Source organism: Corvus hawaiiensis, chromosome 20, assembly GCF_020740725.1.
Source record: "Corvus hawaiiensis isolate bCorHaw1 chromosome 20, bCorHaw1.pri.cur, whole genome shotgun sequence".
Lineage (NCBI taxonomy): Eukaryota > Metazoa > Chordata > Aves > Passeriformes > Corvidae > Corvus > Corvus hawaiiensis.
The window spans coordinates 3835568-3850818 of record NC_063232.1 but is presented as its reverse complement, the minus strand read 5'-3'; the positions used below and the strand labels follow the sequence as shown (position 1 = coordinate 3850818).

Genomic DNA, 15251 nt, shown 5'->3' with positions numbered 1-15251 from the left:
CCTGCTGCGTTTGCAGGGGAGCAGCGACAGCTTTGAGCTGGATGCAAGGTGCAGAGCTGCAGAACAGCTCCTGTCTGCAAAGAGGGGAGGCTGGATCTGGGTAGGAAAATAGGAAGATGGAGCCTTTCAGCACCCTCACAAAGACAAATTCATTTTTTCTCTGCTGTTTTACTGTTGTGTACCAGGAGTGTGTTTGGTGAGCTGCTTCAGATTTTGAAGATGTCCACGATGCACCCAAATTTCACCTTTTTTGAATCTCTGCAGCTAAGAATTTGTGCATTGCCAACCCACAGATCCCCGTTCTGTGAGCAGGGAGAATTTGGGGTGCAATCTGTTCTTTTTTGGCCTAATGCTGGGGGCTGCAACTCTGCACACCAGAGCCAGGATGTTCATGTGCTGCTCATCACAAGGTCTCTCTGCACCTCTGCAGCCCTGAGCTCTCCTGCTGTGGCTGCTGAGCCCAGGGCTCCAGCTCCATCACCTCCCAAATGACTTCCTGAGAGGCTTTGAGAGAGACCAAGGAATGCCTGAGCTGCTCACTCTCAACAGCAGCCAGCATTAGGAGCCAGAGAGAAAATGGAAATGTTCTCCCTGCGCTTTTAATTCCTAGCTCCTGACTGGAGCAAAGTCATGGAAACCAGTAGAGGAACTGGTGGCCAACTTTTTATCCTTTGCCTGAACCCCAAACTCATGCAAATTCATCGGTGAAGACAAACACTGGGAGATGAAGGGAGAGCCCATAACGCTGAGCAGGGAACGTATGCAATGTGGAAATTGGATGTAAACCTCTTGCTGTTCCTGTGTGAATCTATTATACATGAGCCCATCAGAGCAGGGTATTAATAAAACAGGAGCTGAAGCACTTGGCACTGCCTCGCCTTCAGTGAAACATCAGAGCCCGGGCTGGCGGCGGCGGCCTTTGAAGCCTGGGATTGCATCTGCCCGGCTGCAGGGTGACATGGTCAGGATGCTCCAGGGGGAATCTCGCCATGAAGGGGAATCTCTCCACGGCGTGGGGGTTTTTATGTGATTCAAATCCTCCTCCTCCTCCTCCTCCTTCGCCTCCAGGACAAAGCCGTTGCTTTTTTTTCAGCTCAGTCTTCTGACTTGCTGAATTCTTTAGGCAATGCAGGAAGAAGGCTGAAGATGGTTTAAAGCAGCCTCAGACATCCTGTGCTGGGATGCAAATGGCATCTGTTCCTTCCAAGTTCTCCCCTCCAAGATGCCTCCATGCTTTTTGTTGCACACAGGTACCACCAGCCCCAACCCTCTTTGCTGTGCTGAATCATGGGGAGTGAGTTACACTGGACCTTCTAAACACCTGCATTTTGTGTCTCCCATCAGGACAAATAAATGCAGCTCTTCAGACCCGCCCTGTAATCCCAGCTGTGCTGCCAAAAGTGCAGACAGTGATGCCTCTGACTCTGCTGGGTGAGCAGAGGCAGTGGGGAGATGCTGTGGCTGAGCAGCAGAGGCTTTGTGTGACCCCAGCCTTGGTGTAAAATGGGAGTAGCTGTAGTGTGGTGTCAGCTTGGACCTGCATTGCTGTGAGTAATTAACCCTGGCTGATGGCTCATAGAGGTTTGAGCAGCTGCTTTCTGAGCCCTGGGATGTGAAGCTGAACATCAAGAGCACTGATTTAGGTGGCATTACAAGGGGAGGGTGTTTAGGAGGAAGAACCAGCAGATCTAATTAGACTTGCAATTCTCAAAGCAACGGGGAATGGATGCACCAAAGAAATGGGCTTAATTTGTTAAAAATGCCCGAGTGAGCTGCAGAGCTGGGAAGGGGAATAATGCAGTGCCAGAGAAGGGCTGTGGGGTGAACAGGAAGGCTGAGCACGATGCTGGTGTGTTGGAGGCTGTGGAGCAGCTCTGTCTCCCTGGGGAATGGTTGGTGCCGGATCCACAGGAAGCCTGAGGGACAGATCCAATGTTGAGCCTGGCTTTTAAGGGCTGGTCTTTGTGTTGTAGGCAGCAGCTGATCTAGAAGAACTAATTCCTGGTCCTTTGATCAGTTTCTGAGATGCTTGTGAGGATAACAATTCTGTTTTTCCTGAGCTCACAAACATTTAATCTCCATCCTCTCTGGCTTTGAGTACCTGTGAGGCTTTTGCTGATTATTCAATTTTCAATGCCCTAAAACCCTACAGCTTGCATCCTTAAGAAAGGGCAAGAGGCGTTTGTCAGAGTGAAAATAACAGGCAGGCCAAAGATGGTCCCAGCAGAGGAGCTTGGGGTTGGATCCCAGGGGTGGGGCTGCTCACCCTCTGCCTGTGACCGCTTCCTAAAAGTGCCCACAGCAAGGCCAGCAGCTGGATCTGCTCCACTGCAGCGTTTGCTGATGAGTTATTTGGTGTTTCTGTCAGGGAGGAGAGTCCAGACCCCTCGTGCTGGTGGCTCAGCCCTCCAAGGTCCCTGTGGCTGCTCTGGTGGGAAGGACCTGGCCCTGCCTGGGAGGGAATCCCAGCAGGATGTGCTCCAGGCAGGGCCATGAAGTCCATTTGTTGCTGAATGATGCTGCAGAATTTACCTCTGTCTTCTTCCATCACACACGGGGATGGAAGTGCTGTGTCTGATACCAGGGGCCTGGAAGGCTCAGTTTTGAGCCTTGCTGGTGGTGGTGGCACTGCCTCCTTTGCTGGGAGAGGGAAGGAGCTGTCCTGGGGAAGCTGTGGGACTGTGCCACCTCCTGCAAGTCCTACCCTGCACTGGAGCCTGGCCAGACTCAGAGTTTGCTGTGTGGGACAACCAATTCATCCTGCAGGCTTGGCAGGTCTTCTCTCCAGGCTGGGCTGGGTTGGCAGCTGTGCTACCACTCATTCCCAGAGGATGCCAGGGATGGGCAGTGAGAGGATTCAGCTGAACGAAGTGGTTGTGCACCTCAGCTTCAGTGAGGATCAGTAGCCTTGACTGATCAACCACACACAGATAAACCCTGGTGGGTGTGACAGGGTCAGCAGCCTGCCAGTCTGGTTGGAAAAACTCCTGGGAAGGCTACAGCCAGTGTTTTGGGTAAAAACCAGCACGAGGCTGCTCTGTCTGCACCTCTCCCTGCTCTGACTTGCGCTGTTTCCTTTACTCTTTGCCTGTACGAATTATTTGCAACCCACTGCACCCAAAATACCAACCAGTTGCTCTCAGAGTGTGAAGCAATCGCTGAATGAGTAGCTTGGATAATTTTTTTCCCCCTCATTTAGACAGAAGAAACCAGCTCAGCTTTGACCATGCATGTTACATTTTAATTTTTTTTTTTTCTCATGCCAAGAAATACAAAGAAAGTATATAAGATATACCATACCATCCTGCAGAAAAAGAAACATTTGTCAGCAAAGAGAAGCACCCAGCTGCAATTCCTGGTGTGTGCATGCTGTGTGTGAGCTGTGGCTCTCCCAGTGGGGGGATGGACCCTGCACTGCCATGCCAAGGATCAGGTCCTGGCACCTTCCAACCTGGGCTCCCAGCTGGTCTCAGGGTTGCCTTGGTGAATCCTGCACACGTTCCCTTTCTGATGTTTCTTATCCTGGATGGGTATTTATAGGTTGGAATTTTGCTACCTACTGGTGTCAGCAAATGCTTTACAAATATTCCCACTTTGAAAAGGCTGCTTTCCCCCCTCCCCACACCCCCTTGGCTTGTGCCCAAGCAGGGGAGTTTTTCAGTCCAAACCTAACTGGTTTTTGCCAAAATTAAAGGCTGTATACTGAAAGAAAAACGAGCTTAAATCTGAATTATTTCAGCTTGACAGTGCAACCCTGGCCGTGGTTCTGTGACAAATACCAAGGCGACAGGGCAAGGGTGGGGCCAGCCCAGTGGGTGCCTTTCTGCAGCCTCTCCCTGGGCTCAGGATGAATGGAAATGGAGATTTCATTTTATATAAAAGGCAGGATCTGCTCCCCTTGTCTACATGGAGAAATCTGTGAGGGGAAGGTCGGGTACCGCGTGCTGGAGCCTGCAGGGAGCCGGGGCAGAGGTTCCCTGCCCTCTCTAACCCCTTCCAACAGAGCCCAGAGATGAGATCTCATTGCAGCAAGACCTGTCTGGGTTGAAGGAGAGGCAGAGGGTGGGAGGAACGAGCCGTGGGACTCAGGAATGTTCCGGGGGGAGGAATGCTGAGGGGACAGCATGGCAAAACTGGCGAAGAGCAGGGAGAGAGGGGTAAACTGGAACGGGGTGAAATGCCAACCAGAAATAGCAAACCCATCCTTAACACGGCAAGCTTTGAAATCCTTGGGTGGCTTTCTCTCCTCTGGCTGTGCTCAGATCCCTTTGGTCTCTGCAGGCGGCCCCAGCGTGGAGCAGTGACCCAGTGACTCGTGCCACACCTTTCCTGACCCTTGCTCACTGCATCCTACCAGGAGCTGGTACAAAACCAAGCCAAGTTTGTTGCTGGTGCAGCTTAAAGCTTCAATCCAGCCTTGATGCAGCCAGCAGCCCTTCTGTGCCACCCCACAGAGCTCAGCTCTGCCCCAAATCCTGGGAAAGCAGCCCAGGGACAGCAGTGGCAGAGAGGTGCCACCAGCCCTGTGCTCTGCTCAGAGGCTCCTTCCCATGTATTTATATCCCACCAGGACCTCGCACTTGTCGATCGTAACTCCTACTCCAGCTTACTTTTAGAGACATTTCCCACCTTCTCCATCCCTTCAGCGAGCTCTCCTCCTACCAGCTCATCTTCCCTGGCAGGTAGGGCTGGATTGTCACCGTGCTCTCACCTTTCCTTCACCAGGGGGGAGAAGTTGGCCAGACCCCGAGGATTTCGGGACTGTTTTAGTGGCAAACACGGAGAACTCTGACGTGTGTGCTCAGAGGAGGCTGCAGCAGTTGGCAAAGAGCTGGGGGATAAGAAACAGGGCTGCTTGGTGGGGATGGAGAGGAAAGGTCTCACGACCCAGTTTTTGTGATTGCCCCCCTGTGTGCTACAAGCTGAGTTAAGGAGAGTTCCCTGGTGGATGCAGTCGAAGGAGTGACTGAGCCTGGTGGCCTCAGGGTGAAGCTCAGCCATCATCAACCTCCCTGTAACACAGCACAGGTGAGGTGTGTGCCGAGGGCTGGGGGCTCTGCAACCTCCTCCTTCACAAATATGAGCAAATCCCATCCAAAAAGGGCCAAAGAGGCAGCTGAGCTGGGATAAAACCGTGGGGGATGGGGAGAGCAAAGTGGCAAAAACTTAGCAAAATGTGTGGAGAAGTTGATGGGGGAGCAGGGAGAAGGGGCTTTCTGGATGTCCCTGGAGATTTTATTCCTCCAGCACTGGAGAGGCAGGTTACAAGCAGAGCAAATCCTTTGTCAGGGATAACTGCCGAGGCTTTCCTCTGGATTTAAATGCAGGATAAGGAAAAAAGCTGAGTTCAAGGGTGCAGTACAGTGGTATCTATTCAGGAAGATTTTAGAATGAAAGGGATTTAAGTGCCTCAGTTCTTTTTTGTTACACTTACTGGTGAGGTGAGAAGCATCACCTGAGCTGTCCAGTGAGACAGGAGGCACAAACAAATCATCACCATGGGGTTTTGGGGGAAATCTTCTGCCTTCTCCTGGCTCCAGAGGAATCCTGGTACCTCCACTGCCCTGAGCTGCCCTGGCCTGGGACTGCCCCTGGCAAGGACCACTGCAGCTGCCTCACAGAGCACCCTCCTTCCTCCAGCTGCAGGGATCCCATTTGGAGCCACAGGGTATAATTTGTCTAGATCCCACTGAATAAAAAACAGATTCCAAGGAAATCTGTGCTCATACATGGTTCTGTTAAGGAGGAGGAGGAAAAGGGGTTGATTTGGGAGCTGCTTGGTGCCTGACCATTTGCCATCCCTGCAATTAGAGCAGTAATGTGAACCCACCTCGTGGGGGGTGGCAGGGTTTGATCCTTTGGATGCAGGGAAGCACTTTAGATGAAAGGCTTTGTACAATGATAAAAGAGCATTTAAATTCTTACTTAATAAACGCTTGGCTCTCTCAAGTCCTATAACTCCCTCCAGCACTTTTCCCTGAAAAAGGTCTCTTTCTGCCAGAGGAGGAGCTTCCTGGGCTCTTCCCATCAGCCAAATTCCAGCAGCTCCATGGGCAAGGGGCAGGAGATGCAGGGACAGGCAGCACTGCCCTTATGTAGTTCCAAAAAAAACCCCCCACATGTTCCCCAGCAAGCAGCTTTTGGGTCCAAGAGTTAAAGAAGGAAATGTTTGGGGAATTTGATGGGATTTCAACAGCCATAAGAAGAAAGTTTGGACATCCAAGGGAGGGTTTCTGAAGGGCTCAGGAGGAAAAGATGCAGTGCCTGGACACAGGAGGGAGGAGGGAGCTCCCACCCAGCAGCACTCAGCAGTCCCTGTTTGCTGAACTCACAAAAGATAAATTGCAAAAGAAAAATTGCAGATTTGGTCCATTTGAGATGCCAGTAGTTTGTGATGGAGTGCTGGCAAAGGGGTGGATGGGAATGGAGCCTGAAAAAGTGCTGTAGTGATGTGCTATTGCTGTGAGTCCCTGGAATCCCTTTTGGTGGAGAGAAAAATGTTGACAGCGTGTCTGGGGGATTTGGCTTCCTCACCCCCTGCATTCAAATAACATCTAGAGGAAAGAAACACTTGAAAGAGGAGCAATCGAAAAGGTGACAGGAGAATTTTCACAGCCATGCCTGTGGTTTTGCACATGAGTTACTACAGATCAACTACAGCGTGCATTTGCACTTCACCCCTACCCTGTGCTAACCCCATGTGCCCACTCAGAGCCCAGGGAAGGAGTCAGTGCCAAGCAGTTACCATGCTGTGAAGTTTCTTAAGGTGTGTGGTGGATTCTCCATGTAGACAAGCCCTGGGAAGCATTGAATTTGGTCTAAATTTGGGGTGTTTTACGGGAGATTGGTGTTAGGGAGCAGAAGTGCCCTGAAGGACCACATTTCTCAGTCAGTCCGTGGTTTTAGGTCGCAGGTTGTCAGTGGGAGACAACAGAAAGGCTGGGGAGTGCAGCTCTTGGTTGTGTGTCCCCAAAGTTTGGATCAGAGGGATTCAGGAAACAGGGAGCCAGTGGACATGGCCAGAAGTCACTAAGCCTGACTAAAACAACAGGCAATGGAGCTTTGCATAGTCTGGGTGGGTGGGTAGAGGGCTGACCCCAGGAACTCCCCACAGCAAGGATGGGGTGAGCGGGGAGGAGAAGGGCTGGGGCTGGATGGAGCCTCGAGGGAACGTGTGGGGATTGGATCCCACGGGAATGGGCCAAGGGAGCCGGGTGGTGTGGAAGACGTGACAGGGCCCATGCTACCTACAGACAGAGTGGGGGGAGCAAAGTCTGTTTTCCTGTTAAATACAAAACATTAAAAAATAACACAACAACTCTGAACTGACCCCAGGCAGCTCCGGGGACGCCGGAGATTTTCAGAGCTGCAGGAGAGCTGTGTGAGGGGTGCAAGGAGAGGAGCAGGGGTCTAAAACTCCTCCATGCCCCTGCAAACCTCCTGGAGGGCCCTAAGCTGAAGCCCCAGAAGGTTGGGGAGGTGAGCACTGGCAGTGGTGGGGGCCGGATCACGCTGAAGCCTCTGCGTGATGGACGTGCCGTGACATCGGGGTGGGAGTGGGTGGAACGGGCTCTCCGTGCCTTGGTGCTGCTGCTGGGCACTAACCAGGCTCTTGTCTCGGTGCCAGGGGTGTTCACCTCCCTTGGGGTGCACAGAGAGATGTGTGGGTTCACAGGGAATGCCTTATTTTGCCTTCCATTAAAAAGCCCACCATGGGATGGGAGTGAAGAGGAGCCTGGGGTTCTCATGCAGCAACATCCCGCTCTGCCAGCTCTGAGATCTGCCCTAAGTGATAAAAGAGCTCGTAGGAACAGACATGGAGAACATTCCCAAAGGCATGCAAATGGTCATTGTCTCTTTTTTTTTTTTCATCAAAAATACAAAAGCACCCACCACATCCTCCAGCTCTGGCGGCTGCGTTTCGTTCGGAGCAGAGCCGTGGTCCTGCTGCAGCTCTGCTCTCCCTCCTCCTCCGTGGAACAGCTCTCAGCTCCTGATGGCAGTTTGAGCTTTGTTTTGTTTTGTTGCTTGTCTGTTTTTTTTTTTTGTAGAGACAGAGAATTTGACGATTTAAAAACCAACAACCCCCCCAAAAATCCAGTGACTTGTGCCAAAATTCTCAGGAGGTCTCCTCAAAACGTCCCGTTCTCGCCTTGTATTTTTCTTCCAAATCCAGCTTCATTCTGGAGACTCTCTCCTCCTCTTGCACTTTAGTTGTCTCCCCACTCCATGAGTTCTGCTGGAGGGGAATGAGGTAGTGGATTTCCCCCTTCTCCTCTCCGCGTGGCCTCTCCCATTCCTTCTCAGGGTGATTTTTATCCCATCCCTTGTACAGGCTCATTCCCAAGAGGCGGTGAACTGAAGCATGCGTTCCTTCCGACGGCGTTCCGGAGCAGGCTGGCTAGGGCTGCCCACCTACACTGTGACAATTTTTTGTTTTGTTGCAAGGCTGAAAGTAAAAACCCCAAAAGGAAAGTTGTCTTCCTCCTCTTCAAGGTATTTGCATGCTGAAACGTCTTCTAGGAACCTGTAAAAGAAAGAGAGGCTCAGGGCAGCTTCCAGCAGTCAGCAGATGTTCCCCTTATGCTCCTGGCTGGCCCTTTGGGTGTTTCTGAGGTCCCTGTTTGCCTGAGCTGTGCTGGTCTGGCAGGTGGGGTTGTGTTTGGGAGGTTCCCAAGACATTTTGGGATTGTGTTTCTGGGCAGGTTGATTTGTGTCCTGAAACCCTCCTGTTTTTACAGCACTTCACTCTTCTAAACCCACCACGGGCTTTGCCAGGGCAGGACCTTTCACCAGGGAGACCTTGTACGGTCACCAGGGCACTTTGGACAGCACAGGGAGGGCTTTCCATGCCAGTCACTTGGGAAATGTGTGTTTCTACTGGAAGGAGCCCGTTCTCTGAGGTGTTTTTTCTGTGTGTGTGCAGCTGGTGATGGCCAAACCGGCCTGGAGTCAGTGCCCTCCTGCAGCACTTAGGCTGGGAATGGGGTGGGGGTGGATTGGGGGCAGGTCTGTCCTATCCCCTGGGCTGGAGCTGGCAGCCAGGTGAGGTTCCTGCTGGAGCTGGGCTGGGGGAAGGAGAAGGAAGCGTTACCTCTGACGCTGAGTGAAATGTAGAGCACGATGATGATGGTCCCCAGCACGATGGAGACGATGCTGAGCAGCCTGGCCATGCGTCCGAGCCGCCGGGCTCCGTCCGTGTCCCCTTGCTGGCCGCTGTTCCTCGACTGGGGAGACACAGAAAGAGCCCCTTGAGAGTGACAGCACCTCTGGGGTGACTCCCTGGCTGTGGAGCCCCAAACTGAGACCCGTTTTCTTTCCTGCTCCTCCAGTTGGCAATCACTTGGTTCCCGAGCGGAAAATACTGGAAGGAAGGATTCCTGGTGAGGGAGAAGCACCACTGCTGAGAGCAGGGCCTCCTGATCCTGCTGGGAAGGGAGCACTGGGCATCCTGCCCTTGGCTGAGGGAGCACCCAGCACTTAGCAGAAGGGCAGCTGTGCGAGGAGTTGTGGTGGAATTACTCACCGTGCATCAGCATTTGCTGCCTGTGCGGCACAAGTGCCACCAGCCCAGCTCTCCGGACCAAAAAGCCTCCCCAGATTCGTGCAGCGCCCTTCTGCCACCCACAAAACCCATTGGGAAGCGGGTTTGGAGGGAGGGAAAGTGGGTAAGGGGTTTTAAGGCCCATTGGTGACGTTTTCACCTGGTTGGGAAGGCTTGGAGTGAGGGACAAGAGAAGCAAGGTAGGATAGGGGGAGAAGGGAGACCAGCAGCCTTGATCCAGTGGAGGAGTCAGGCAAAGCTCCCCTAAACTTCACTGGGAATGGGGTTTTATTGATGATTTAACTGCTTTGAAGCAGATATTCCTCCTTTAGGGCTGCTTTGAAGTATTTAACACTTTAATATGGGTTAAGGGCTTCTTGCCCTGCCCTATCCATCTCCAGCCATGCTGCCTTGGAGGAGAAGAGAGGGATGTGGGGTAGGCTGTGGGGCCAGCAGCTCCCAGAGCCCTGTGCTGTGTGGCAGCTCCTCCCTGCTAAAACTGGGGAAATTCTCAGTTAAAAAAACCCAAGCGTACTAGTTAAAAACAGTTAAAGGTGGGAGAGGATTAAAGCAATCCCAGTTTCCTTTCAAAAAATGTGTATCTCAGAAATAGCTGTGCTGGAAAGGATCCCCTGCCACATGTTAAAAAAAAAAATTTAAAAATTAAGAGCAGGGAGACCTCATCCAGCTCCAGCATTAACCATGAAATATCGCTGAAAATCTGAACAAATACTTGATGTTACTGCCCCATTTCCCATTCGTCCTGCTTTAATTCCACTGCCTCTTGGCAGCACCGTGACCAAAACATCCCCAGCCTAGGCTGGGCATGGGCAGCTGCTCCATAGGAAAAACACAGCTTTGGAGGTTCCCATGTACTTGTTTTAGTTTGTGTCACCACGTAAATAACACAGCAGAGCCCCAAAAGGGCGGGTGGCTGCTCCCACTGCACCCCTGCCAACGTCCTGCTCTGCTCACGAACCACCTTGGGCATTGCTGTCCCCACCAGTGACACCAGCAGAGCTCAGGACCTTGTTCCTCCTGGTCTCACCAGCAGGTTTGCCAGACCCGCTCTGAAAGCGATGGGATGCAGCCAAGAGCTATTTTCATCCCAGAACAGGAGGTGACAAAATGAAGCCTCATGGGTTGGTGGTGAGAGATGGAGAGGATGCGGGAGCCCAGGGATCGACAGGATCCCGGCCTTGCTCGCTGACAGCTCCAGCTCTGGGGAGATGGTTTTTCAGCCTCTGCTTTTTGTAACCAGTGTAATATTTTGGCAGGGTGTGGGTTAGATTGCAGTGAAATAGGAAAAATATATAGGCTAAGGGATCCAGTATATTTATCACTCCAGCTTCTGGAAGTGTTTATTGCTCATTTATCCCGAACAATTATGAGAAGCATATCAGCGCTGGCATGGGGTGTTTAGCAAGCCTTTGGTACTGTACATATATTATTCATCGGTGTGGAACGGGTTGATTATAGCTCTCTGGTATCACTAATCCCGTGTTTTGCTTTCCACATAAAAACATTAACATCTTGTTTATTAATCGAGGCTCACCAAGGCAGAACATCTCCGAAAGGCTTGAGGGGGAGTGAGTCACTGTGTGAGTGCCAAGGGACTCCCTGGTACAGCCCCGAGCTGGAAAATCTGCAGGACCTGGGGAGTGGGTGCTGTTCTGCAGCACCCGTGGGCCAGGTAAGTCTGGGTGACTCAGGAGTTATTAATCTTACCTGTTTCCCACTGCTATCTGTTCCACTTACTGCTCAAAATGGGCTTTTTCCCTAAGTGGCCTTGTTGCAAATGAAGGCAATTACTTTCCTGGGCTAGTCCCAGGGATGGAGAAGACAAATCATCACATCCTCTGTCCTGCAATCTTTCCCCATTTATGAACTGGCTTTGGATGCTCTCTTCTGCCTTCCACCAGTTACTCAGAATAAATCATTAATCCTCGACACTTGGTGTTGAAGGAAACATTCCAAGAGAAGTATAAGTCAACTCCAGAGTGAGCCAGATGACTGTGGCACTTAAAATGGGTGAGGATAACCTGACTTCTCCTGCATATTTTGGGAATGACAGAACTTATTTTGGATACCAAGTGCTGTGCAGAACTGCCCTTGATGTTACTATGTGGTGGTTCTGGCTGGATTTTTTTCACTTCCCTGCATTTGTTTGGAGTTTTGTACCCTGGTACGTGGCTCCTCTGCTTCCTCCCCCAGTGTGGCTGCACTTTGGTGGGAAGGGGAAAGGATTCACAGCTGGAATGCAGCGGGGTGTGTGGTACCCAGCCCTGCCCTGCACTGTGAGATGGATCCCACAGGATGGACCCACCATCCTTGTGTCCACCAGTCCCACTCTCTGTCTTGGGGAGTGACCTGAACCCCTTAGAGCAGCCAGATCATCACTCGGTGAGGAAAACACATCCAAGAGTCCATGGAGAAGCCTCCAGGTAACTCATTTCCATGGAACCATCATTAGCAGGAACAGGCTGGGGGGGGTAGAGCAGGGTTTTTTTCCACCTCTGGCCATAGGCCCTGCTGGGATCTGAGAGCAGCTTTTGAAAAATGATTTATGAGACACTAAGCTCAAAAGCATTCATTTACTTTCCTCTCTGGACACTGCTTATTACCCAGAAAAAAAAAAGAAAAAAAAAAAAGCTTTCATGTGCAAAAGCTTTGACTCAGGAAAGAAAAGCACAATTGCAGAGCTAAAGGAATGTCAGCACATTGTGGAAAGGTCCTCCTGTTTCCCCAGGTGATGGGAATCACAAAAACCTGGTTCCTGCTCAGATTTGTGCACGATCAGGCACACTTGGGCCTTACTCTGTGAGAAGATCTAAGCCTGGGGGGGCCTTGGGGGTCACCCGGAGCTCAATTCCTCCCTGCTGTAAGCAGGAGAAACATCAACCCATGCCCTGAGAGCTGTTCCTGCTGGCAGGAGGGCCCAGCCAGATGTTTCCTGGTTCCCCCGGGAGGGAGGAAGCATGGATCACTCCTCATCCTGCTCTGCTGGTGCTGTGTGGAGGTCCCTGGCTGGCAGGTGGGTGTGTGGAGGGGGTGATGGTGCAGGCAGGGCTGGGACTAGAAAAGGCTGTAATAAATTAATTAAACCACAGGACAGGGAGTGCAGGGGTGACCGTGCAGGGGCCAGAGGATGGGCACTGGCTATTAATGTGCCGTAAACCTTGTCCTGGAGAACAAGCCCAGCTGAATGCACCTTCTGCCTCGCCTTCCCCAGCTCTGGATGTGCCCTGGTCAGTGCTGCCAGTGGCCTTGGAAGCAGAGGGCAAACAAATAATCTTACTGCCTTGCTGGTCCTGCCTCCCCTTGGGTGTGACAGTCACCGCACCCCGGTCCCTCTCTGCCTGGCAGGATTAACCAACTCCTGCTCTTTTTCCACTCTTCTCCTCCACAGGGCTCGTGTGGCCCAAGGCACATCCCCACCACCCTGGAGGCTCTGATGCCTGCAAGGGACAGTGTGAGGATCTATTTTGCATGAAGGCTAATGTGGCTGGAAAATCCCCGTGAGAGACCTTGTTTATTACCATGGATATGCAATACCCAGCTGCTTTCCCTCTCCTTGCAGTGCAAAGCCAAACAAGGCTGGCTGCCTTCCCTGTGTGCTGCCTAAACAGGCTCTGCCACACAACTGTACTACGCAGATGACAGCTGGCACTGGCAGAAACGATGATTCCTCCTCAAAATGGAAATTGGTCTCTCTAGAGGGCTTTTTGTGGCAAGCGCCCGTGCCTGCCTTCAAGTCGTTGGTGGTTTTGGGGGGAAGTGCTGGCTGCAGGTGCCCCTCAGTGTATTTCTGTGTGGTAAGCAGGTAACTGAGCTGATTTTCAAAGAAAAGATTTGCCTGTGTTACAAATCAAAGGCATTGAAGGTGCTGGGTGTGTACAAGAGAGCAGCGTGTGATGGAAAAGGGGGTGGCATTGCTTGTAGGGCTGTGCTGACTGAGCCACCTGTACCCGAGATGGGTGGGAGGCCGGCTGGCTTCATTCTCCCCTGCTCGGCTCTCGGTGTATTTGCTGAGGTGTGGGGGATGTTTAATGGAGAAAAATTGCTTCTCCGGGGCAACTAAAGAGCTGCAGGTGCAGCCGGTCCCTTTGAAGTGCCTGAGGCCAGGCACCAGCCTCCAGCCAGGGTCTCCCCGGTGTTGCAGGGCTGGGCGAGGAGGGGCGGAGGGAGATCCCTTGTCAGTGCTTCACCTCGCAGCTCCTTCCCGGGGAAGCCCGGCGAGTCGTTCTGGACCGCTGCCTGGCGGCAGGGACCGCGCTTCCCGGAGCCACCGCGCTTCCCGGAGCCACCGGGCTTCCCGGAGCCTTGCCCTGGAATCCCACCCCCGTATCTCCATCTCCATCCCGCCACCTCCCCGTATCTCCATCTCCATCCCGCCGCCTCCTTTTCCATCTCCATCTCCATCTCCATCTCGCCGCCTCCCCGCTCGCTGCCCCGGGCTCGGCGCCGCTCCCCGCCCGCCTCCGCCCGCCCGCGCTCCCCGGACCCGCACCGGAGCGCGCCGCGGGAGCCGAGCAGGGCGGCACAGCCCGGCCGAGCGCTGCGGGAGCCGAGCGGGCTCCTCCCGCCCCGCCGCGCCCCGGTGCCGGTGCCGGCGGTGCAGCACCGCGGACAGCTCCGGGCCGGCCGTCGGGGCGGCGGCGGCGGGAGGGGGAGCCGGGGGGCGAACCGGGCGGGTCCGTGCGGCCGGCAGGTCCCGCACTCACCATGATGGAGAAGACGAGGGCCACGATGTTGAGGGGCCAGACGGGGCAGAAGCAGGAGAAGATGGCGAGCACCAGGTAGTCCCGCGGGCGGCCCTGCTCCGGTGCCGCCGTGCTGGTGGCCGTGGAGGAGGCTCTGCCCAGGCTCAGCCGGGACGGCGACAGCGGCGGCGCCTCCAGGTGCCCGACCGACACCGACTTGTAGCCGAGCCCGTGCCCGTTGCGCTCCGTCTCGCCGGGCAAGGCTGCCGTGAAGGATTTGGAGCCGCGGAGGCCCTTCTCCTCCCGGCCCTCTGTCGCCGACAGCAGCTTCTCTGTCTCCTGGAAGCGGGTGGGCAGCGCCGTGCCCGAGCCCGGGCCCGCGCCCCCGGGCGCGGAGCCGGTGCTGGCCATGGCCCGGCGGAGCGGGCTCCGGCAGCGCCCCGCCGCCGCCGCTCTGCGCTCGGGGCCCGCCGCCCCGCGGGAGGCCGAGCCGGAGGAGGGGCCAGCCCGGCTCGGCCCCCGGGGCAGGATCGGGGCCGCGGACCGCCCCCGGGGTGTCCCCGGTCCCCCTTTCCTCACCCCCTTACCGCGCTCGGCCTCCGCCCGACCCGGTGCGTGCGGCGCCGCGGCCCCCGGGGATGCTGGCGGGGATGCGGCGGGGCGGAGCGGAGCGGTGGGAGAGCCGGGGAGTCCTCGCCTCCTTCAGCCCGGCCCAGCCCAAGGCTCTGTCCCGCCCCACCGAGCCCCCGCTCTTGCCGGGGCTCCCACGGGCTCCGCTCCGCTGCAGCGGTACGTGAGAGCCCAGCCCAACCGGGCTCCGCCCGTGCCGACGGGGCTCGGGGCCGCCTCCAGCCCCGGAGGTGCGGGGGATGCCGAGGGTAGCGCCGTGCGGGGCACACACAGCCCTGCTGTCCCCGCTGGCTGGCAGCCTGTCCCCAGGCGGGTGGGGGACATGCGACACGGAGCAGACCCACGAGCCTCTCATTGCTGCGGAGAGGGGCTGG

The 15251-nt window shown here is 54.5% G+C and overlaps 1 protein-coding gene across 1 annotated transcript; it reads right to left on the bottom strand.

Annotated features, from left to right (window-relative positions):
* Nucleotides 1–3219: 3219 nt before the first annotated feature.
* Nucleotides 3220–14709, bottom strand: TRARG1 (trafficking regulator of GLUT4 (SLC2A4) 1). Its single transcript, XM_048324688.1, has 3 exons — nucleotides 14269–14709; nucleotides 9095–9227; nucleotides 3220–8527 (listed from the first exon to the last, which is right to left on the bottom strand). Exons 1-3 carry the CDS (start codon nucleotides 14656–14658, stop codon nucleotides 8520–8522), a joined length of 531 nt encoding a protein of 176 aa, XP_048180645.1. The 5' UTR covers nucleotides 14659–14709; the 3' UTR covers nucleotides 3220–8519.
* Between the last annotated feature and the right edge of the window lie 542 nt (nucleotides 14710–15251).

What these genes read in the sequence shown, in the direction of transcription:
- TRARG1 (XM_048324688.1), bottom strand. Translation starts at nt 14,658, where the DNA reads ATGGCCAGCACCGGCTCCGCGCCCGGGGGCGCGGGCCCGGGCTCGGGC. An exon ending in CCCTCGTCTTCTCCATCATG is followed by an intron (nt 9,228 to 14,268) that starts GTGAGTGCGGGA and finishes GTGTCTCCCCAG; the next exon opens with TCGAGGAACAGCGGCCAGCA.